Consider the following 24900-nt stretch of genomic DNA (forward strand, 5'->3'; position numbering starts at 1 on the left):
AAATAAACTCCTCCTAATGTCGCTTAACTGCAACAGGACCTGAGCAGCCTCTGCTGTTTTGTATAGGAGAAATTTGTTGCCCCAAATTACATCTTGCTGGCCCGTGGTATGAAACAAAAAGCAGTCCAGAGAATTACATGTGCATCAGTAACCAAATTAGTTTTGGTGTGATTGTCTTCTACTTAGTTTTATATTCTTTGTGAATTTGCAGTGAGTAAGCATGGAGGAAAACAAGCCAGAAATGCTCTTCAGAATGTCTGTACACAGCCAAAAATAGTTTAAATTACAGTTAAAAACTAAAGCGACAGCAATATAACTGCATGGGAGCAGTTTTTTCTGTCATAAGTTATCTCCCTGACTCTTCAGTATACATCCCTGCTATAATAATGCACTTCTGAATGGCCTACTGTGTATTACATAGTCATAAATGTATAAATAATGGACTATTGTTACGGATCGTGACAAGTAGCTCTCCGCTACTCAAAATCTGTACAGAATCTGGTGTACTCTCTCTGGCAAGCTCAACAAAACCCACTGACAAAGCTGAGCTCAATGCCTTAAGATGCGTTACATCGCAGCGGCAGATTTGCCTTGTTTAAGAAGGGATTGCAGTTTATCACTTCTTTTTACTTGTCCTGACTGCTGAAAGTGCAGCTCAGTCACATCCTACTTGAAGGTGAGACCAGCTCTGCCAAAGGCTTAAAGGCTTGATAGGTTAAAAGAAACCAGTACAAAATCAAGCTTTGGTCATGCTATGAATAATAAGCCATCGTCAGAGTTGGCCGGCAGAAACCTCTGTGCCATGCAAACGTTTCAAATGAGTCACTAATGCTTTCTGCACAGGGAAAGCTGAACAGCAGAGGGGTACCTAGGATGTCAGAATTTCTTTCTTGGTACTTCCAAACTTGCCTCTGATGGTATTTATGGGAATACTTGGATTTATGGCCCAAACCAAGAAGGGGGTATGCCTAAATCTCATTCATCCCATTTAAGCACGTTAAGTACCATCTGAAAGCGAGTCTGCACTGATAAGACCTATACAAATGTTTGCAGGAACGTTTTGACCCAAGGCAGGTGACTTGAGATGATGGTAATCTAAAAGAAACCTGCTCTGAAGCCAGTTTATGCCATAAACTACCCACTGCGGTGCATTCTGTGTTCTCCTGTGAAGCAGCTGGTATTGGCATCTTGCAGGCTGTTGCACTAAGAGGATGCTTCTTGTGATTTCAAAGATTTTAGCTATGGATGGAAACCCTTCTCTTCCCCTTCTTCCCAAAATATAACCCTTCCCCCCACCCCCCAGGTCATCTGAAAAGGCCAAAGCATGTTGCTCCTAAATTTAAATGTACTGTTTTTTCAGCTCTGCCATGTCTTTATGACAGATGGCACTTAGGAATTAAGGAAGAGGAAGCAAAGCAGGCAGTGGAGACTGAATTTCAGCGTCTTTTTGATTTCACCTTTACCTCCCAAAGCAAGCTGCTTACTGCAGAAACCTCACCAGGGCTGACAGAAAAGCTCACAAGGGACAGAAAGCCACCACTGTGTAAATGACCAGCACAAAAATCTCACTATCAAAGGGAAATCCCTTTCTCAGCGTCTACTGAAGGGAATTTAAATAATACAAACGCTTTTTAGGCTGGGTCTGTGCGCATGGGAGGATTTCGATAATATAATTAAAAAGAAAAAAATCAATGCCTAACTTTCCAAATCTTTCAGTTCAGTTGGAAAAGGCTTATTTCATATCGGCCTGAAAGAAACTGCTCCCAGTCTTTGCCCACAACAGTGCTGTCTTTTGATGTGCAAACTTCATCTGTAACTGCCGTGACACTCGGAACCTTCTTCTGATGTGTATCAGTGTCAATCGATCTTTGTGTCCGTGGTATGCTCAAGACAACCCCTAACACGGTGCTGAAATCGAGGAGAGGAATAACGTGATGCTGCCTGCAGAGGCAATGCTGGACTCTTCATTTCCAGCTGGTGGCGATACACTTCATGAAAGGTGCTGAGAATTTGGGGGTTGGGAGTGAGGGAGTTGTGAACGAGTGATCCTGAACTAGCCTGCTAATGCTTTCCCAAAAAACAGTAGTGAAAAAAACCCCCAGAATCCAGAATGCTCGACTTTTACACAGTGCTAGTTGTTTCTAACGTGGTGCAGAAGGCAGTGTAAGTTACCAGTGTGATCAGAACTCCACTCAAGGTGGGAAAGTCTACCTGAGCCACTGACTAAACAGAGAGAAGCGCTTCGATCTGTATTTTAGAGTTTCCCCCCCCTTCCCCCCGCACCTCAAATCACTCCCTTTTGTATTTGCCTAGTTGTAGATGAGAATTTTTGCATGACTGTGGCCGTGTGAGAGATACGCTAGAACAGCTCTGTGTGATCCACTGAACATAGTATGACTGGTTTTCCACTGTCAATAAACACAAGAAAGAAGAGACATTCTCCAACGCTTAGAAAGGCCATGGGTTTTCCTTGCTCGTGCAGCTTTGCCTATTCTTGTAGTAAGGTTTCTCTCCAGTTAAAGCCTCCGGTTGGTCCGTGTGTGAGAGGGAGGATGGGAGGGTCTGTAAGCTGCCAAATGCCTGTATCTCCCAGTTCTTCGCACGAACAAAACCCCAAGTACGGAATCTGTGTGAAGAGAGATGGAAACAAAGGCAATGAGCAGGGATTGGGCTGTGCAAAGGGGGGAGCTCCCCTAAGGCCTCAAGTCCTGTTATGCTACTGAAGCATTTCACTCTTATCTTTCACTCCCTCTCCCCAAAGCCCATTTTCAGGAGATGGTTGTATGACTGGCGTGTGGCAGCCAGACTGTGCACCTTTGTATGTGTAAAACACTGGGGGATACAGACTATACTTGTGTAAGGTGGTGCAAATATGGGTCAGATCAATCCAAAGGTTGGCGGACGTGGTCCTGAACCCGGAAGGCCAGCACGGCTATGGAGAACTACGGATGCTACTCTGGCTCAGGCATCCTCGGGTCGAGTATCAGCCAGGACTATCCCAGAGGGCACCTGCAAGGCTGGCAGTGGGCAATGCCATTTCCTCAGCCGGGGTGGGACTAAAGCAATAAAGGCAAGAAAACCCTATCATAATATTCAGGCGTTTTCCCTGCCGGTCAACAGCTCTTTGGAGCGAAGTGAGACAGGGAAGTGTTGCAGGGCAGAGGTGCCCTGTTAGCTGTGGTTAGGGGGTTTTTGTCACTGGAGGGCACTGTGGGAGTCTCTGTACAGCCCTGGTATCTAGAAGCACAAAGCAGAGTCACTGCAAGCCCATCTGTAGGTGGGCGGCTGATCCCGTGCTGTCCCATAGGCGTGACACGTCACGCTGAGCCTCTCAAACCCATCTGCTTTACTCCCGTGACTTCTGAAATGGATGAAGCTCAGCAAGGGGCAGGACGCTCAGACAGGGGAACAAAGTGTCCTCTGCCTGGTAAAGCAGACTGCAAATTTCGTTTGTCTTTGTAAAGCCAGCAAGCTTTACTCCTTGCTGGTAATTACCTTTCGGACCATCTGTACAAAGTCCTTGGAGTTCTGCGGCGAGAGCCCTTGGAGCTGGCAGGTACAAGCCTCCAGGGAGGACGCGTGTGCCACTATCAGGATGTTATTTCCTGAAACAGAGTGGAGAACGCGGGCTGAGGAGGGAGATCAAGCCAGCTTGAGGGACTGGTGCCCAAGATCAAGCAGACCATTTAAAACGGGTTCAGTTTGTCACAGAACAACCCATTATGCTTTTTTCCCCGTATAAACAGATTAGATTAGCAACATATTTAGAGCATTTCTCAATTTTCAGGATAACTCAGTGCAACTTTGCTTTAAAATGGCTTTCTGAAGAAAACAAGAATTCCAGCGAGATTTCAGCTGTCTTGTGAAGCAAATAGTTTTCTTCTTCTTTCAAAATCAATTCTGATTAAAACAAGCACTTTAATTTCAATTGCTGGTTTTCCACTGCATTAGACTTCCATTTCCAAGATCCTTTACACCCAGTGTCACCCTGTGCTGTCGAGATTTGTGGGCAAACTATTAAAATAAAAAGTTTAGAGTATAGAGGTGGATCAGTGAAACAAATCTCACCAGAACTTAAACATCCTATTCCTATGCTATGGATGAAAAATAGAAGCTAGAGATTTTTCTTAGTTCAATACTGCATTTGGAGAAATGTTCTACAGTCTTTATGGGTAATATATTTATGGGTGTTACATATATATATCCCAGATAGGGGATGGAAGATGCCCCATCTGATGGTGGTAATACACAGCTGAGTGCAAATGACTTATTTATTCCCTTGAGAAACAGGGAGCTTGCACAGGGTAGGGATCTCTCAAATACTTCTGCTGCTTAAGTCTGCACACCTTTCTTGTAAGCTGAGCGTGTCTGAACTCAGTTCTGACACATATGGTTGAACCTGGAGTTTCCAATGTCTCTGGGAGAGGGGATGAGAGACTTAGATTTGGGGATTCATCTCCTTGAAGAGGGAAGGACTGGTTGGGAATATCATCATTCATGCCCCAGAGAGCCTGTCTTGTTTTTCACCCCCTTTGTAGCACTTACCTTTGCCTTTACATTCACTGATGATTTCTTTTGTGACTTGGTAGCTTCTACTTATGTATGTATCATAAGATTCAGAAACCACTAACTTGCTGACAGGAATATGAGGTCTGTGAGCAGAAAAACAAGTATGGTAAATTGGGGAGAAGCAATAAGGTTTTAAGTGCAAGTTATGATTCATCTGAAAGTATCTGTTTCTCCGACTCTTACAATTCCCCAAATCGCCAGAGTTGTGTCTTGTGTCAGGACCACTCTGATGATTTTTCAGCTTCGAGATGTTTACCATTCCTGCATTAAGCTATTTTGGTGAGCTGGGAGAAAGGAAAACCACTTTCTCTAATGCATGGACCAGTTAGTGGAGGCAGCATATGACATGCTGGTTATACTTGTGTTACTTTGGCAATGGCATGCAGCAATAATTATGCCACTTTGTGTTTATTCAGGCATGTGTCCTTTGATTAGCAGATTTCAGGGCTGAAGTTAGTGAGTGTCAGAACAAAATCCGGAGTGGGTGAGCAGGGACAGCTGGACAAGGACAGTGTTCACACCGCTGCCTGCAGACAAGATGGTCCCAGCAGCGTAAGAAGCTGCTGCCCGAGCCATCTTTGCCAGACTGAGGTCTGCACTGTGCTGCCATGGCTTCCAGCCTGCTGAGAGGGTGGGCTGACAACATCTGAGCCTGAGGAGCCCAGGAAGGTACAGGGAGAAACGTGGAGCATGGAGAAAGCAGATGCTGGCTCTCTTCGCTGTTTGTGCTTGGTGAAGGGCAGAGGCAAACTGCTGCTTTGGCCATCTGCAAAACTGCATTACTGCGAAATGCCTGGAATTAGCTAGCCTCCTCCCGGGCCAGGGCGTTTCAGTGATTTGCCTGGCGGGATTTTGGCCAATCTATCAGCTGGAGTAGGTTGCTGAGCACAGAGAAGTGGGGGATAGGAAGTAAAAGGCTGTATTTTCATGCAGTGATGCAAGGAAAAGACCTAACTTTCCCTCTTCTCAGTGGTCTGCAGTATCTACAGGAATTACCACTGTGATATGAGACAGAGAGGAGCAAGAGGGCTGTCTCCCAGTCCCCCATCTAACCAGCTGATCATGCAAAAGGAAGCTCTTTTCCTGTGCTGAGAATATTTGTTACTGTCTTCCCAGAAGGCATGTGTTTTCTGAAGCAGAGGCTGTCCTGTGGTCCAGCTGCTCTGCTGAGTCTTAGCCATGTGATACCCTTTCAGGGATAAATACAGTTCAAGGACTTCTAATTAGATACCCTCAGTGTTGGAATTTTAGTTGCAGACCAAAAGGATGCAATGCCAGTCATTTATGGTATAATTAGGTATGAAAAACATCGTGTTTTTTCCTTTATATTTTCTTTCTTGTTTTGTTTTTAATGTTTTAGCTACTTATTCCAGTTGAGGGTTCCTAAACACACACGTGCTCTGGGACACCGAGAAACACCAGCGTGTTGGATGATACCATAAACCACCAAAGCATTTGTCACCAAGCCCACGTAGGTGGAACTCTTGTGCATGTATTGTAAATGTTTTCATTTCATCTGAGATTGCTCAGCCCGTGATCAGGCACACACTAAGATAGAAAGGGCTCATCTCTGAGAGAAGTCATAGCGATACAGACGTTTCAGCAGTGAGGTGGGGTGGAGGACTGGAACCGTGTGACCTTTCTGGAGTTTCCTCCTTTGTGGGAGCTCTTTGAGTCTGGTTTGTGTAAATGAATCATAAATTTGAGAGTAGGAAGCCCGAACAGATCATTTTGTCTATTCTTTGCCACATGACTCTTTCTGCTGGGTTTTATTTAGCTTACAGTAGAAAGCGTTTGTGTGTTAGGCTGGAGGGCACCACGGCTGTGATACTTCACTGGGAACCAGCTCCCCTCTAGACTCAGGCTGCTCCCAGCAGCCCTGCGGCGTTTGTTGGCAACAACATTGGAATCACAGAGGTACGGCCATGTGGCTGGATAAAAGGAGAGCAGCAGAGGCTGGCAGCGAGGGCTGAGTAGGGATATGGAGCCTAAGCAGGCACCAGGACTGATCTGTGCAGCTGCAGGGGTGGCTGGCAAAAATGCCCAGCTTTGGGAAGGTCGGCTCCATGCTTTTTGGAGCTGCTGCCAGGGCCCCTGAAAGCAGCGTGAATTATCTTTGCGTTTCCTTCTTCTGCAAAGTGGAAGGAAAGATCAGTGGTGCTTATCCATTTGCCATTCAAATGCTTTTTTAACCAGACATTTACTTTGTTTGCTTTCACCAACTGTTTTTGGGTTGAATACCATGAAAACCTGAGTCAGAAATCTGCAACTTTTTCCACTAGAAACATATCGGATGTAACTGCTGAGAAGTGATAAATGCTTATGGTTTAGGTCTTTGATAGAAAACTTCTGAATTTTGGTGTCACAGGAGACCCCGGATTCCTGACAGATATAAACATGTTCCCCAGGGGGTTGCAAAATTTACAATTAAGATCCATCAGCAGACAAGCTTTTTCCTCAGGGGAAGGGAGAGTCAGGTATGAATGAGCCCGTGATCTGGTTCAGCCTGTGAACATAACTGTTAAGGAACTGAGCAAAACTAGTTCTGTTAGCTGAGCCCAAACTACTAAGTTTTAGGAAAAGAGTTAAAACAAGCAAAAATACTTTGAGGGTTTCCTGGACACCTGAAGGATGCACAGGTTAGAAGGAGTACTGGAAAGAGGACCTCCACGATCAGCAATACAGCTGGACCTTGGCAGTGATCTGGGAGATTTGGTTTATAATAGGCCATTCTCATGTCATGTTCAACACAGCAGCCTCGAACCTGCTCTAAGTTTATTCTGAGAACCTCAGCAGCTCTTTTAGTCACTGCAGAAATTCAGCAGTGTTACTCTGCAAAAACAAAGCCAAAAAGCAATCCAAGACCCTCACACCCCCCTTGTTGCTACCTGTAGGTTGTATCAACGCTTAGAGTAGCTGCAGCTAAATCCAGGGGGGGTATCCAGGCAGGTAGTGTGTTCCCAGAGACCCACTTGGTCCATTCAAACAAGCCCGGCTCTATTCGAATTTTCAGGTTGTTCTCTTGTTGCATACCTGGAAAAGGGAGAAAGGAGACCAGATGTCAGTGGAAGTAGCTGTGGAGGAAGGCAGCAAGACTGCAGCTTTGATATCTCAGTTTGACTGTAAATTATTTTTTTTCTCCTCAGTTGATTAACAGCAGGTATGAAAGATGAAGTATTTAATATATGTACTTGGCATATGATATGCCAGGGAATGTAAACCTCTGGCCAGCAGCTACATGCAATATACCAAACATAGCTGTGATTGTATTTTGGAGCTGGTTTTCCACTGTTTCCAATGCCAGGGCATCTCATGCCTTTATTGCTATTTCCCTTCCCAGCTTCTGCACTAAATTATTCTTCCTGGAGGTAGCAAGTTTCTTGGTGGTAGCAGGCAGCAATGAGCTGCTGCAGGAGCTGGATCAGGCAGGGGCATGCTGAGCTGGATGTGTCCACCCATCCCGAACGCATACCTGGCTTCTGCAGAGGGGGGCAGTAAACTCAACCTGGGCCGGCGCACCATATGCCTAAGCACTTCTCACACCACGCAGTTAGAAAAGGGCTCTTTATGGACAGCGTTGCACTAATATAAAATATACTCCCATGGAAATAACCCTCATCCTGAATTACCATTTACTTGGTTCTCCCACACCAGGGTCCCCCCTTTTATCTGGTTGGCAGTGTTTTTCACAGAAAGCAAGGAGAATGCAACCCTTCCTGCCTGTTGGGTTCTTACCTTTCAGGATATTGTGTGCTGTCTGGACACACCGTAGGGATGGGGAGCTGTAGATGTAGTCTACAATGGTATTGGTTTCTAGCAAGGCTTCACCTGCAAGCAAGTTTCAACACCCGTGAATAAAACCAGACAAACGGCAACAGCAGCGTGCAGGGTATCTGTCACCCACCAAGGAGCTAAAGCAGCTTTCCAGCTGCACTGCTTGTGGTTTGGAAAAGATGTGTATCCGTCATATTTTATTTCAGCAGTGTACTGGGCACAGCTGTGGAACCGGGACACATCTTTCTCTGTGTGTTGCGCCACGTGCGTCTAGGTACTTAACCAGTATGCAAAGACATCACAGCAGCTTTTGCTCGGTTTCTGCCTCCCAGATTTAGCCAAAAAGCAAACAGTGCGCTGAGAAAAATTGTAGAGAGCTTGAATTTAATTTCATTTCATTTATAAGCCATAAATCAGAATGATTCAACCTAACTCAAACCCAACTTAATTCAATTGGCTCGATTCTTCACTAGTATAAATTACCGTTTCATTACACAGGTGGAAGATCACTGAAAATGAGATAAGAATCAACTCCACTATTAGGATTATTAATATTCTTGCAATGCCTAAGGGAACCGAACGAGAACAGGAATCTGCTAAGCACTGCACAGACTCGTAGTAAGAGAGTTATGTTTTTGTTGTATTTGAAGAGGCAGGACAAAGAAGGGGGAGCAAGAAGGGGTTATTAACCTTGACTTCATATGTTTAATGATGGCTGTAACCATGTCAAACTGATCTATAAATCTCTTGAGAGAAGTGAGGTAATTTAGGAGGAGCGGCACATCTAACAGCGCTCCGTCACTGGGAAGCTGCTCGTTTGCTTTAGTCGTCAGAGGAATTACGGCTCCGGCAGTCAAGGTCGAGCCTGTGCCGCCGCAGCGGGGAGCGGTTGCCTGCAGATGGCTGGCGTGCCGCAGCCGCGCTGGCAGGGTGATGGCCGCTGGGTCACGTATGCAGTTGCGTGCTCGGACCCCATTAATGATACCAGCAAAGTGTGCTGTGATTGCTCCCAGATTCGCCTTCTGTTACATGCATATTGCGAACCCTTTTGCCATGTGGCCGGGAGTCTGAGCATCCTGCTGTTGTGCAGTGATTTATTTTTGTTTAAAAAGCAAGTATAATTTTAGCTGCCCTAGTTTGAATGTGACCAACACCAAGCACTCAAAAGGATTTGAATTTGAGAAAATGTTAAGTACTGCTCTCTGAAGCTTATGTCTTTAAGGGGCTGGGCTCCCCTAATCACAGTGCTCAATATGTGCTCCTTGGCTACCAAATAATTTTCTCTCTACGCACAAACCAACAGGCTCAGAACTCAGGGATAAGGGGGGGGGAAAGAACACTGGAAATAATTTGGACTGTGATTTTGCCACATAAACATAAAGCCAGACAGACTGATAAAAGTATATTGGTGTTAGCAAACTGCAGATCAAGATTTAAGATGGTCACCTCATGGAAAAATACGCTTTTTTTTTGATTTTGACAAGGAAAAAGCTGCGTTCCTCACCACACTGATAATAACAGTGTCTCCCACTGTGGCATGTTTACAGGGTGGTAGCGAACACTCTGCAACCGCGCTGCTAATGGTTCTACTTCATGCCATGTCCCAGACATCGTGCTTTGTCTTTGCAGCTGCAGCAGTTGAAGGAGACAAGGTTTCCTTTGAAAGAAAGGGCACGCTGATGAAGGGATTTTTGCAAAGGTTCTTGAAATGTCTAAATCCCGTCAGCTCAGGGCACCCGATTCACTTCTTTTTCTATCTTGCACTTTCTCTTTCTCTGGCTGGGTGTGTGGGAGGGAGGTAGCAAAGCTTCCTAGGCAAGCTCTTGTCTGCTGAGGACAACTTACCGACGAGCCTTGCCTGCGTACAGCCCAGCACGGTGATTGGCGCGTCTTTTTCGTAATCCCTGAAACCGCCGCTTCTCTGAGGTAAGCTGTGAGGCATATTCAGGTTGCTACGCATGTACCTTCCTGTGAGGGAAAGGGCAGAAGCAGTTGCTGGAATTACTCAACCAGAGAGAGGCAGAGAGCATTTCTACCCTCTTTCACCACAGTGTCTGCATCTTGCAGGTGCTGCCTAGACCTGGCTGTTTTCCTCGTGTAACACTACCAGGAATAGGACAAAATTAAGTGTAAGTTCAAAAACCAGCAGAGAAAGTTGCTAATGTTTTTAAAGTTATCTTTAGGGCAGATTTAATGCCCCAAATGAAAGTAATTTTCATCCCACAACAAATGAAACCTCAAATGTTACGCTTTTACAGGAGGCTAAAATGTCACGGCTGTTCAAATATAATTTAGAAAGAGGGAAGTTGTAAAAACATCCCTTTTCCCAACAATTTTGACTACAGGATATTGGCATTTTTTGAATAGAAAAAAGACTTTTTGGACACATTTCCAACCAGGGCCTGAAGTTATAGTCTGTTATCTATAGTCTGAAACTGAAGCATGTTGCTGGGTTGCAACTCCAGCTTATGCCCCAAAAGGCACTCTGAACTGTACCAGTAGTGGTGTTATTTTTATTTAGGACTGAGAGCCAGCTGTGCAAAAAATTTTCCTGGTGGTGGTAGAGCATCACGGCTTCATTTCCAATTGAAAATGCTCTTTGGAGACACTAATCTTTCCTGAAGTAGTTTCCCTAACATTAGCAAATGGAGTATTTGCTCCCTGGCTGGTGTTTCTGCTTCCGACTGCAGCCCTACCATCACAGCTTCCACCTAAGCTTTGCCCACTCTCCCTCCTTCATCTAAACCTAGAGCCCGAGAGACCCATGTGAGCCAGCTCTCACCTTTGGCATCAAAACACTGTGACAACCAGTACTTCCCAAAAACGACATCCATCCTTTCCCCGTGTCTGCAGACAAAGAGGCAGCGTTTCTGAGGTCCTGGCTGGCTGGTTATTCTCAGGGGCTGGAAGAAAAATTACAACATGTTTGACCTTCATGAAAATGCAAGGGTTTTTCTGAGGTCTGGTTTACGAATGGGAGCCACAATCAGGCACCTCTTGCTTTACCCTGATGCAAAGGCAGGTACAGGAAACTCTTCTGAAGTTGGTAAATCTACGCTGGTATCAAACTGCCAAAGTGAGCGGAGGATGGGGACCTGCTGCACCATGCTAAGAGCAGGTTTGGGGACAGCGATGCCTTCTGTGCCTGCGGTTAATCGTGCCGTTCAAAAGCTTGTAGAGAACTGTACATTGAGACTTCCAGTGCAGGCAGTGAAAGGAGACCAGAGGATAACTTGTCAGGGAAAACCGGGTGGTGGAAACCTGCCACCAAAATGCTGTGATTTGTGTGTGGGGGGGTCCCTACCTGCACGTTCTGGCAGATGATAGTGAGTGGCCCCGCGTCCCCGGGTCCTTGATCTTCCTGCTGTCTTCTTTCCAGAGCTCCGTCCGTGAAGGCTTGAAGGGATGGGGAAGATGTAGTATTCAGAATTGAGTAGGACCTGCCAAAAATAGAAAGATGTTGGCTTTGGGAATGCTTTGGACTTTGTGCGCTCAGGCTGCTGTAAGGACATTTCTGTAGTCTTCAGGAACTGATGATTATTACTGTTGTCATGCTATTACATTACTACTTGTATTCTAGTGCTGCCTAGAGAGCACCTTGCTAGGTGATGTATACGCATGAAGAGACAAATCCTATCTCAAGGGGCTTTGTTTCCTTAGAAACAGTTTCACAGAACAACAATTCCCAAACTTTGGTCTGTGAGGCTCTGTCAGGCCTCAAATATTTTCATGAAAAATGCCAAGACCTTCCTCCCAGCCACAGGATGCTCACTAACATCATCTGGGGACCAGCTGCACATCACTTCCCAAGGTCTTAAGAACCAAAGTTTGGAAACTAATGGCTACAGAGCGTTTTCACTCACCTCTGCAGCATAAACTATTGCTTCAGTCGAAAGCTGGAGCAACGCCCTGCCTCTCCTGGTGGTCAGTTTTCAGGGTTCCTGCACACAAAATAGCTTGTATCCCCAGGAAAGGACATGGCATATTCAGCCTGGGTTGGTGTTCCAACATTTTTCAGTCTTGTCTATTCCACTTCCCATCTACAGTGGAAATTTATTCTCACCAGTGCTTCCTGCTAAGTGTAGCCAGAGGGATATAATAGATCCCATTCTCCCTCAAGGAGCTTATCTAACGATGGTCCCTCTGAATAAAGCTCTTACGCTCAGATGTTCAAGGACTTTGACCAAGACCCTGGGGAGTAAACTCTGACAAACCATTACAGAAGTTGTAGTGACCCTCTGCTCATTTGGTAACATTGTACAGGTTAAGCTTGCTCAGTCATTAAAAAAAACAACCAAGATGTCAGTTACTGTAGATGGTCATCTACTTTGACAGAAATAGTTGCCTTTGCTTGCACTTTTCAGTGCCTTAAATATGTCAGAAGTTGCTTCCTGACTGGCACCTAGTTAGGATAAAATCTCAGAGGGGTTTCTCAGAGCTGTTAAAATAACATCAAGTGCCTCTACCAACGGAGCAAAAATAGGTCATCTGCATTTTTGTAAAGAACTGATCTTCCATGAGATCATATGATTTGCACCAGCTTAAAGAACAAAATACCACACTGTTGGTCCTGAGGTTGGACCCTTATCTGGTGGAATTAGGGTGCAAGGGTGAGACCGAGCTGCTGGCTTCTCTGGTCAGGTGATGATGCCAGGCAGAGAAGCGCTGGCAGGCAAGGGGAGCAGGAGGTGGGAACCAGCCGTGCTGGGCACTGCACTGTTGATCCCCATCCAGGCACCGTGGGCACAGCCCTCTCCAAACTCCTGCTCTTTCAGACCTGACCTTCTACTGTTACCGATTCTCATCACCATATTTATTTTATTCTTGGAGAGTTCCCATCAAGGGTTGGCCTTGCTCCAAAGACTGTTCCTCTCACTGCCCAAATGCAGATAGAGCATCAGAGGTCGGGTCAGCAAATACCTCCGAGTTACGCATAGTACAGCTCTGAGGTGTGACGGGTGGTGGATCCTGAAGAGGAGTTAAAACGTAGGCAGGAAAGCTTTGTGGATAAGCTGAGGGAAATATTACCAGGAGCTGGGGTGAGAAATCGTGTCTAACCCTCCTCCTCAGAATATATGCATGTGATATACTGCAGGCAGAAGTACTCTCTGACCACACTTCCAGTTGGCAGGATAAGGCCGACTCTGATCCAAAAGGTGCCCGAGTGCATTAGCGCGTGCCAAGCCTAGGGCAGCTAAGCCCTGAGCAGGAAGCACGAACAGATATTTATCACTGTATTAAGTGGTCAGCATGGAGTGTGGGTGCAACAGATACATCCTCACTGACCTGAAAACTTGAATATCTCAATATGAAAAGAACCTGAATTTCTTAGCTAGGACCCACCTCTATTGCTGTACATAGTGGATTTTGAGCCTGAGCTCTCTGTCTTTTCTTATGTGTGGCAGCTTCCAACCCCTCATCCCATCTCAGGCCTTTCTTGCTTTGCCCATTTGACAGTCTTTTAAGAACACTGGCCTGGAGAATACTAAGGATTTGTTTAGTTACCCCTTTTCCCTTTACCCCCAGGAGTTGCTGTGCGATTTCTGAGGCTGACTTTTTCCCTAAGCCCTTATTCAAAGCTCAGGGATGCTGTACTACCTATTTATAGATGCTAGGCTTTGCTGCGAATGATGATGAGGCAAAGGCATACTATCTTGCTGTGTCTGGAAGACAGCCACCAGTTTGACTTCACTGGTACCTCCTTGATGTTGCTGGAAAACAGAAACTGCTGAAGCTGTTTCAGCTTAGTTATTTTCTAAGCATGGGTCACTGTTTGGAAGCTTTTCCCAAACGTTTGTGGTTCCCCTGCTCGGCAAACAGAGCCTGAAGGCAGACATCATCTACTGCCTTCAGTGAAGGCAAGACATCATCCAGCTCTTGGTGATACTGCTGTGTCCTTGGAGGCAATGTCCTCCCAGTCAGGAAAGGCCCCTAGAAGAATGGAGATGCTGCAGCAGAGGATGGAGAAAGGGTCCCTGTCTGAGCACACCAGCACTAGTCCTCAGCTCTGTGAAGGAAAAGACCCCTGCTGCATCACTCATCCCTGGGGAAAATGAACCGGCTATTGTTGTGGAATTGGGGAAAAAAACTCCTACTGAGGCCCAAATATAGCTTGAAAAATAAGGGGTGTTTTTCCTCCCCCTGCTCCTTGTGCCAAGTTGGATTTCTCAGGCTTATTAAAGGGGCAAGGAATAGCTTTGGCATCTCCCAGGGAGCTGAAATAGACTGGTGTGTAATATCCACAGTGCTGCTATCCATTTTGGGGCAGAGGAGGTGACTATTTCTGGCTTTGCTTGTAATGGAAAAGCAGTGCAGGGAACCATCTCAAGTTTTGACTTTTGTGTGATGCTGGTTCCACAAAGATAGCACACTTACTTCTGCCATATGCCTTTGCATGCATGTGTGGAGAGCCCCAGGGTCTTGAACGCTTGGTTTTTGTGGCTTCTGTGGGGCAAGTAAATTCTTCTACCTTCACTGGGCTTCCCACTTCCTCTGGGTCTGGGTGCTGAGGGTGCAGAATTTCTTCTTTTGACTTGGTAGCCCACTAATTTTCAGGCATGAAAGGCAACTTAGAAAACACCCTGCAAGCAGTTTGCTGGGGAGCTTTTAGGGTGGGTATAAATATATATATAGCTTTAATACTGGACCTGTAGTTTGGATTAATTCCAAGTAGTTTCAGTTCACTAGTAGCAGCTTCTGCTGCTACCAGGAGAGGTTTTCTACCTTGATACCATACAGGGGGAAAAAGTATTTTGTTTTTAACATACCCATGGCCAGGTCGTCTCCTAGGCTCAGTCAGAACAGCCCTCCTGATGCTGATACAAGTGCAGCTGGTTCCTCCCCAAAGGAGAGTCCAGTGCTTGTTTCAGAAAGGTTATTTTTCACTCACGTACCCTTACTGAAGGGATGGCAAGCGTGGGTCACACAGACTTAGGATCTGTGTTGTGTTGCGTTGCATGAGATGCTGAAGCAATTTATCTTCAATTATTTTCCAACCTATAGCACTGATCAGAGATTGAATGTTTCTCCTCACTATTACCAGCAGGCCCACTCCTTGGCAAGAGAAGAAATGATGCCACAGCTAGCAAAGAAATATAGTTTAGGTATACAGAAAAAAATCCTTGGGGTGTGCAGAATAGAAGTGATACCACTCCTATTTTTAGTAGACAGGGAAAGGATTCAGACCTGGAGTCTCTCAAGACACAACCTGGTTTCATGGGCAGTAACTCTGCCCCTAAGGCAAAGCCTGTTCTTCCCTATTAAATAGATCACCAAGCTTGTTGTCTTAGTGATGGCAGCCTGTTGGTCTGCAGCTGAGGTACAGACTTACTACAGGGCAGGGACATCTTTCTTTGATGTTTTACAGTGCTAGCCAGGAACATCTGTGTGCTGGGCAGAGTCTTGAGGCACTATTTGGATATTAGCCATAAACCCCATGTCCTGCAGAGGCCACAATTCAGCCTCTGCCTCACTTGAGCAGTGCAACGGGGAAACCTTTTTCAGGTGCAATGTGCTAGCAATCTAATTTTGCTGTATTAGAGATTGGATCAAATATCCCAGAATAGCATTTTGCCTGTCATCTCTCTTGCGTGGTATAGGCAGGGTGCTGCAGCCCAGTGAGCTGTATTTTCGTGATGATCTCAATAATGCATGATTTTTCACTTGAAGAATGCAGTCTCTGGTGACTAGGAGGGAAAGCTTCATGGCTGTTATTTCTTTCTTCCTCTGCAGGGATGAAACAGGAGGTGGCTGCATACAGAGAGCAGCACAAACCAGCCCCCAGGATCACAGCGTCGCTCACCACCAGCAGCCTTGGTCCCAGCATCATGAGCTGGGTTCCATCTCCCACACCGTGGCTGTGCTCCAGCAGTTCCGGTGAGTACTGCCTTGATTACTTTCACGTCTATGAAATGCAGGCATCTGTGCTGCCCTTCTCTTAACACAAGGATCCGACTGTGAATACCGTGGCCTAGACAGCAGTGGGGCTTAGCTTGCTATATTGTTTTGACCACATGACATTCTGTAACCTAATATTCCTTGCAGGAAGCTGTTGTGTAAAATGAGACTGTTTCCAGGTATGCAATAATGTTTTTGATAAATGCTCCAATTCATGATTTATAGTCTTTAGCAGTAATTAGGGAAGGGGCATTTCCTTTCTTTGCTTGTCTAGAGTTTCTTTGCTTGTACTGGAGTTGAAAAATATGTGGCTTTCCTTTTAGTTGCTGCTGCAATAGTAATGCTTTCCCATGCTAGTGCCTTGGCCTCAAAACCCTTCCGGGCATGGTGAGAAAAAAAACTCAGAATCCAGCAGAGCAAGCTGCTGCAGTGTATGTGGATCTGAGACCATTTTGGCTGGCAAATCTTAAGGGAAGAAAGTATGGTCTTGCTGGTTTGGAGACTGGAGGGTCTGGATTAAGTCCTGTCTTCATACAAACTCTCTGACTTTGCCCATGTGTCTTGATTATAGTTTCTTTAAACCCTGGTTACTGGAGGTCTTCTCTTTCCTCCTTATGAAAGCTGAGTTGAAGTTTGGTGGCAGACTTGGTATAGATAGGTTTGTTCTCTTTGGCAAACATATGGATAAAACCCTTTATCAGTGCTGTCCATTGGTCGGAGGTCGGGTGAAAAAAATAGATGGGTGTGACGAGGGGTGTATGAGCAATCTCTTGCTATGCTTGTCCCTGCCTGGTGGACTTCTGGGTTGTGGAGGACTCAGGGCTAATTTACAGAAGGGCAGTGGTTGGCAGCAGTCCCATCTGGAAGCCAGCCTGTAAGCTGCGACTGCTCTGTGCCTGCTCTCTGTCATTCACTACGTTGCATGTGTTAAGCCTTGAAAAGTCACAAGCAAATTAAAAAGACTGCTTGCTCTTTTTGCTTTTTTGTTGCCTATAGTCTGCTCAATTCGAGCAGTTGTTGGATTGGGGTCTACTCAGTGCTGAGTTAGGTCAGTTCCTCTGGCTGTTCTGTGCTGACGTGGGTTACCAAATGCTTTCCCTTCCTGCTCAGTTTCTCCCCACAGGTCATGTTTGCCCACTGAAATGTGAAATTCTGACTGTGTTTTGTTCTGTATCTCCATTCCTTCCCTTTGTAACTAACCTGCCATTTAACTAGTTCCCACCAAAATCAAGAGGCATGAGGCATAACCTTATTCAAAAGTGAGGTCTGCATTCTTGTTGAAGCCAACGGCGGGCAGGCAACCAACTGCTTCTGAAAATCCTGCTAAGTATCTTAAGAAACATTGCTGAGCCCAAGTCCTTTTCCCCAGGGAATCATATGCAGGAGATCTCCCTTCCCAAATCAGTGCTCAAATTTAAACCTTCCTGATCCTTGGCCCACCACAGAGGTGTCTACACAGCAGTGGCTCCACAGCAGCCATCTGCTCTGGCTCCGTTAACCAGCAGCAGAGATCCTATGAATAACAGTCGCTATAACATCTTAGGAAATAACTCACGTCGTACTCCAATCCCATGCAAGGGGGTAGCACCTGCTCTTCCTGTGCCGATGAGACGGGGCTTTGTGTTCCAATACGTTTCCCCCAAGCGCCCTTCTCAGCCCTGGGAGACTCTTCCCTTACCCAGGTGAAATCACAGCTGCTGAGTCCCCTTTTTACAGCAATGGAAACTGGACTGAAACAAGGTAGCTTTACCTACCCATGAAACACCCAGGTCCCACATTCATCCGCCTTCGTGATGTAATTTTCAGGCAGTAGCCCAGAACAGCCAGTTGCAAGGGAAATGCCGTAAATCCAGCCCTCACTCGTACTGGTTTGTTCCACTGGGGACATGAAAATAAAATCCCCTGGGACCAGCTCCAGTTCATCATCATTCTGGGGTGTGTAAGGATAGATCACTTGCAGAGTCTGGGGGAGAAACAGAAGCACAAATGAATGAAAGGATTGTTAATGGAGGGGACCTTTGGCAGAGCTGGGCAGGAGCACTCCCACACCGATCTTGAACCCGTGTGAACAGGTCTCCTTGTACTGCATCATGTTGTGCTTTATCTAGGAATGCTTTACCATCAGGGAATTCCTGCCACTTCCCACTCTTTGCTGTTGGAAAGCTTTTCTAGGCATTTACTCCTTCTTCCCTCTTTGATTCCAGTCGTGTCTTTGATAACTGGGGGGGGGATGATTTTCTAGAGTGAGCAAAAACGTGACCATGTACTTAACTCTAAGCATCCTGTTAAACACAGAACTGAATTCTTCTTGGGACCTGGAATTTGCACAGCTCCCAGTGGTCAGTGACCTTTTTTGGATTACCTACTCGTGCCTGATCTAGAAGGGCAGTTCTCCTTGTCGCTATTGCGTTTCAACGCAAGGCAGAGACGCTGCCAGGGAACTAACGCTTGAATCTGTGGCACCCTGCTCTCAAAGCTGTTCACGAGAATGCACTGGGGAAAAACACGGGTGGTGAGAAATACTGGGATGTGGCCACATTTTCTTTGTATTTCCTAACACGAACAGGATCAAGTTAAGGGGCTGGGGGGAAGATCAGTAAGTGTAATTCTGTAATCTTCACTGGAGTGGGAGGAATCCCCACGTATTGAATGCCTATCAGTAAGTTTCCTTCAACAAGGCTACAGCACCCCCCATTTAAAAGGAGAACAAACATGTGGTCCCTGACCAAGCCTAACTTCTGCAATGGCATCACGCAAAGACAAACCCTGCCCTGCTGAGCAGCTCTGATCTCTTGACGGTGTCAGCCTGTTTGCTCACTAATCCTCCTAGACTATTTGTGGTATCTTCAAAGGGGGATGGAAACTAGTCACTGTCACCTGATACTGCAAGGCCAAAGCTTTCACACATGGCTGCCTGAAGTTAGATATGCAAAGATGAGAGCTGGTTTTCATCAACTCCCTTTGCAATCAGCGGTAGCGCTGACTAGTTCCAGCTTCTAAAGGACAAGATGACCCTCAGGATAGCACAGGAGGCTGTCACGCATGGGTAGAACGGCCTGGGCTGGGTCAGGGCGCTGTGCGTGAGAGAGACTTCAGCTCTCCAGAGGCTTTGGCATCCGTGTGCTCCACAGTGTATCGTGTGCTGGACTAAAACAACTTTTTCCCACTCTGCCACAGGTTTTGTGAGTCTGATGCTGGACAATGCGCTTTGGTGGGATTGATCACCAATCTCTGGGTGGTGTAGTTGGCTGCCTGATCCTGAGCAGGCATCTGCTGGAGGTTGTCTCCTCCAGAAGCTGATTCATCTCATTCAGAGATAGACATCTCAGATGGGTCAGATGACTCACTTTCTGGAGGTGCCTGTTTCTCAGTGCAAAGGCAGCCTCAGACGGGCTTAGTCTTAGAGGTCTAACTTTGGGATATTCACAGCGAGGTGAGATGAATCTCATGTGTGGTTTTTCTATGCTCAACATCCCAATCTACCAAATGGAAATAGTATTTTTTTCCCTGTATATTGTGTTGGACAACAACACTGTTAAGAAAAGTATGTTGAGACACTTAAGATACTGCAGCTACAGAATCCATATGAGTAACTGAAGTACATAGGCCATAAGGGTAAAGGTTTCTTACATGATGAAACGAAATGCTGTGATTAATCATGTCAGGTCAGTACAGAAGTGGACAGTGATCAGGTTAAGATACTGGCTGGGTTTTTGAGATATCAGGCCAGCTTAGTTGAGCTAACAGAGTCACTGTTAGAATTAATGCAGCAGGACACTGTTCCCGCAAGAAATGAGGTGGGTGAAAGAAACGGCAAGTCTAGATGGTATGACTGAAAAGCAAAAATAGGCAAGATTTGGTCTGTTGGTTAAGATGTTGGTTGTTCTTGTAGGACCCAAAGCAAATTCCTTAATGTCTGTATAGTCTGTGCGGTGTATCTGTCCAGCTCTCAGCAGGAGACATGGGAATCATCGTTCATCTCGCAGCTTGTGAGCACTCTTGAGCTGCAAATGCAGTTAAACCAGCCTACAACTCTGCTAGGTCTTTTTCTTTTGTTTTTTGACTGAAACAAGCTCCAAAAATTTACCTCATGATTAACGAAGCGTATGTCTCGGGAGAATATCGCGGCGACCCAGTCGCAGCCCAGCTTGACATCGATGTTCTGTGCTAACTTCTCCAGTGTGGGCAGGTGGCTGGTCTGGAAGTGATAGGCCAGCGTCACGTGGAGCTGCTTCTTGTGGGGCTCCACATGAACATCTGCAATGAGAAGATGTCGGTTAACAACAACTGACTGTCAAGATTAGAAGCTTTTTGAAGGTAGAAGAGTGTCTATCGCCTCTGAACAGGAGCTGGGAGAACTTTTAAAGATAGCGTAAGTGGAACAAATTGTAGGCCAGTTTCTGAAAAGGCTTTTGGGGAAGTCAAGTGTGAGTTCCCTATATATGTTGCACCTTGGATCAAATTATTAAAGATTTGTGGTCTGATTAACTCCTGAGTCACAGCAGGGTGGTAGATAAGGCATCCTTGCTAAACTGCCAAAACTCCTATGCATTCAGAAAACAACAGGATCTGGATGGTGTGATAAGTTATTGTAATTTTGAACCCACTGGGTCTTCTGCCAAAAAAGACACTTTTCAGGGAAGGGGTGGCCTTTGTCTCATTAGCAGATGAGGATCTGCTAATTAGCAAGTCAAAAATTGTAACTTTTACTCTGCCTCCTGTTTTCTCTCCTACAGTAGCAATTACAAATCCATGGAATCTACAGATTCATGGGAGCTGATAAATCTTTTCCCTGGACCACTAGCTGCATTACCAGTTTGCCCTCTGAGGGTGAGGTATTCCAAAATTATGGAAACAGACACTGATATGATAATGACTTGAAATAGTCCTGCAGAAAAAGAACCAGTATTAGGAAAAAATTGCAGGAAGCAGAAAGGTGAAAGTGTGTGCAATATTGGGATTCTTCCAGTAGTTGTGGAAATTGTAAGCCACATTGTTTGCATGCAATTTGTTCTTGTTTATTCAACCAAAAATTGCAATTAAATTTGACTCATTATTCAGTCAAAATCGCAGCTATTTGGAGACTTGGCTCCAAGTGCCAGCCAGGGGTAGATTTGCAGGCTCATCCATCTTTTTTTTTTTTTTTTGATCAGCAACAAAAAAATATGCTCTGGTTCTCTGAAAAAGCCCCAGAGACTTTAATGTAATAACCTGACCAAGCTGTGGACTGCAATGCAGCAACTGGCTTCCCCTAAGAAAGAACCAGTTTGGTCTGAATTGGAGCAATCGCAGGGGCAGAAGCTGGCTGGAAGCCATTGATGCTTCCTCCTTCTGGGCCAGTGTTTTTGGGGAAAGGCCTGCCCCTTCTGACTGTGTTGGCTTGGAGGGTATGTCTGTGCTGTGCAGGGGAACGCTTGTACTCTTCTCATGGGGCTGCAGCAGTCCTCGGACCCGCCTAATGTCTCTGTGCCTGTTGCTGCCTTCCAAAATGCACATCTGGGAAGATAACAGCCATTTCCTCCCTCTTTTAAAGGGAAGAAAAGTTCTAGGTCACTGTCAGGTGAAAGCAGGGCATTTCAGAGGTGTGATGGGCCTGCAACAGGTCTGTACCTCTTCCTCTGGACCAGGGACAGAGGCTTGTAGCTGTTCTCCATGGCCTTATGGGGTGTCTGTCTAGCAGGGAAACACCCCAGGGACTGGATCTTGTTGCTCTTAAACTCCAGTACAAGCCTGTGATAATGAAGGCCTAAACTGGTTATGTTGTGACTAGTCCAGGCTAAGCACTACAGAGGGTGGGAGGATTAGTCAGGGAGCTATTACAGTGCTCTGATGCTGTTCTGGCTTCCAAGTCTGGAGGTAATCGGAGGACATGCAGACAGCCTGTTCAGCAGTGGAGACCGTTGGAGCTTGGGATGCTCTGGTTATCTCCCTCCTCCTGGTTCCTGGGGGGTTCCCCCTTCCAGAAGCAGAGGACCAGGCAATGCAGCCAGCCATGTCGGTACTAAGATAGGGCTGTCTAAAAAGGGTTCCCTCTGAGGCTGCCAGGGTACTCAAGGTCTTCTCACCTGTTTCCATCTCAGAAAAGCAGTGAAAAATCAAACACTGCCTTTATGTGGCTGAGGAGAGTTCTGTGACAGTGGCTTGAGGTAGCGAGCGGAGCAGGAAATGCTCAGCCTTGCAGACAGAGCGTCTATCTGAAAGGTTAAGGAACCACCAAATGTCAACTTCCCTTTCAGGAGATAACACTTGAGACTATGAGCGAGGTGATCTTTCAGCTGAAAAAGGACTGAAACCCAAAGCACCCGGTGGGGTGTCCCTCTCTGGCTCTTAGCCGTCAGGCCACTTTTAAGAAACCAGGTATTAGATTCAGGAGCTTCATGCCATCAAAACTTTGGTTCTTGAAAATGCCAAGCCTTGGCTGAGCCGTGAGTTCTTGGCAGCTGCCAGCACAGTCACCCACCTGCTTTAGAAGCAGCCTCTGCAGCGAAGTCTGCAGCAAACTTCTTGAGGACCTCAGCACTTTCTTCTTTGACAAAAAGCCCGATGAAGTTTGAGGACGTGTAGAGCTCCAGAGGCAGAGGGGCAGGGAATTTGCATTTCCACCGCATCACGGTGGCCTGCAGAGCTTCAGTGAGAGCATCGACCTTGCTGTCTTCACACTGCCAAAGGAAACGGGACAAGCATTCCTCAGGTGGAGAATCATTCCTTACGCCTGTGCTTAGCTCTCTAGTGCACGAGCAGAGAAAGGAAGGGCTTGGGTGGGTGTGAATGGTCTGCCTTTGCTATAATGCAGTGAGAAAAAGCACAGGGTGATGGAAAAAGCTATGTTTAGAAATCATCTGCCCCCTTGTCCTCAGAGCAGGATCAGCTATCAAGTAGTAACCTTCCTAACGTCACAACACCCACCCACCCATCTATTTGAATGTTATAATGATCATTTGAGATTATGAGAATTTGGTTGTCTTCTGCTCTTCCCTGAAAACAACCCACTTAAAACCCAATTGCCTCCTCAACAAGCCCAGGCATCAGGCATTTCTGGTAACAACCCCCCCAACCCCTGAGCACAAACCCCTCCGCAGGGGCTGAATGAAGCACTTCAATGTCTCCAGCCTGGACCTGGCAAGGGCTGCTCATGAATGCATGCATAAAGGCAACGGAAAGAGGAGCTCTGGTTTACCATAAAGAACTGGCAAAGGGTGATATGTGGGAAAATGTTGTGAGCTTTGTTCTTCCCACAGATCTGCTTTGACTGCTGCCAGAACTCAGACAGCTTCTGAGCCAGGGGGCCGGTGGGGCGCAGGTAGAGGACGTACTCTCGGGGCAGGGGGTCATCGAGGAATGGGTCACCCACGTGGGAGAACAGCCTGAGAGGGAGAAAGAAATATTAGATTGACAGAAAATGACAATTTTCTTCCCCAGCAACATCAGCTTTCCCTGTCCTCACTCCCTTTTGTTCTCCATTTATGGAAAAGTTCAGCTCCGGCAGGTCAGGCAGAGAGGTGCACTCTCTCACTTGCAGCCCATTACCACTACGATGTAATATAGCAAATTGGTTTTTAGTTTCAGCCTGAGGCTCTGAAGATCTAACCTGGGTCACTGCTTCTGCCTTTCGGCGTACAAAACGCAGGGAGGAGAGCGCTAGAAATTGCTCAACATCTTTGAAAAGGCAGCTTTCAGTTTTCTGTTTAGGTGGTAGGGTGGACAGAGTGGCGGTTCCTTTCTTTCACCTTTTTTTGCTGTTACTCAAGATCACGCACTCTCTCAGACAAGGCTTGTTTCTGGATTGCTTATTTACAGCACTTAAATAACGGCTCAATAATTTTTTCCCAGTCTTTTTTCAGATAATGCCCCTGTTTAAACATTCCATGTTCTAATGGCTAAAATATTAGACATTAAATTCACTTATTTCTTTTACTCTTTAACATTTATTACTTCATACCAACCAGTCGCATGCTGCTTGAACACTTCTTCCACCTGTTGATGCCAGTGCTTTTTGTCTGAAGAGAGAACAAAATAAAAAGAATATTTAGTGATGCTGTATGCTGTGGCCGTAGTCACATCTATTGCTTGAACCTGGGTCCCGGCTGGGGAAGGGCTGTAACGGTGTGTTTAGAAAACTGCAGAATACGCTTTTCAGACCTATTGTCCCAGCCCTGGGGCTTTCTTTTTTGGACGTGCCGCCTTGGGAAATCGCCATACGCGGTTTGAGGGGCAAAGCCATGTGCAGCCTGCTCAAGGCACGTCAGGTACCTGTGGGTTTTCACTGCTTGGCCTGGTGTTTTTCTGGCTAGTGAAGCACCTGTTATTGGCATTTAAGGACCTCTTTGCTCGTCCTTTGCTCAGCATGAAAATCAAGAGGTTTGGGTCTGGAAGCACAGATGCTGCAATAGCACCGGGGACGAGAAAAATTCAGCTGCCACAAGAGGGCAGAAAACAGAGAATACCTGCCAAAATCTGCTAATGCCCTTGCTACACTGAAAGGGCTCTTTTGCTTATTGCCCGTCAGGATGTCTATAAATCCCTTTTCGCTCAGCCAGGAGGACTCAGGTCTTCTGTTCGTCAAGTTTTCCAGATGCGGAACGGTGTTGTTGGAGACATATAATAGTGTGTTCCAAATGCTCGACATCAGCATTGAAATACAGCTGTGGATCCGCTCAGCTT

General features: G+C 46.2%; 1 protein-coding gene across 1 annotated transcript; it reads right to left on the minus strand.

Annotated features, from left to right (window-relative positions):
• Positions 1 to 2488: 2488 nt before the first annotated feature.
• UBASH3B (ubiquitin associated and SH3 domain containing B) lies at positions 2489 to 24256 on the minus strand (the record flags this gene model as incomplete). Its single annotated transcript, XM_010150480.1, has 13 exons — positions 2489 to 2626; positions 3496 to 3605; positions 4546 to 4652; positions 7458 to 7602; positions 8305 to 8397; positions 10189 to 10311; positions 11126 to 11246; positions 11648 to 11783; positions 17994 to 18202; positions 20327 to 20496; positions 22700 to 22898; positions 23417 to 23603; positions 24183 to 24256. Coding segments are annotated over 13 exons (1812 nt in total), but the record flags the coding sequence as incomplete, so codon positions are not given.
• Between the last annotated feature and the right edge of the window lie 644 nt (positions 24257 to 24900).

The sequence above is a fragment of the Eurypyga helias genome, unplaced genomic scaffold (genome assembly GCF_000690775.1).
Source record: "Eurypyga helias isolate BGI_N326 unplaced genomic scaffold, ASM69077v1 scaffold5604, whole genome shotgun sequence".
NCBI classification, from domain to species: domain Eukaryota; kingdom Metazoa; phylum Chordata; class Aves; order Eurypygiformes; family Eurypygidae; genus Eurypyga; species Eurypyga helias.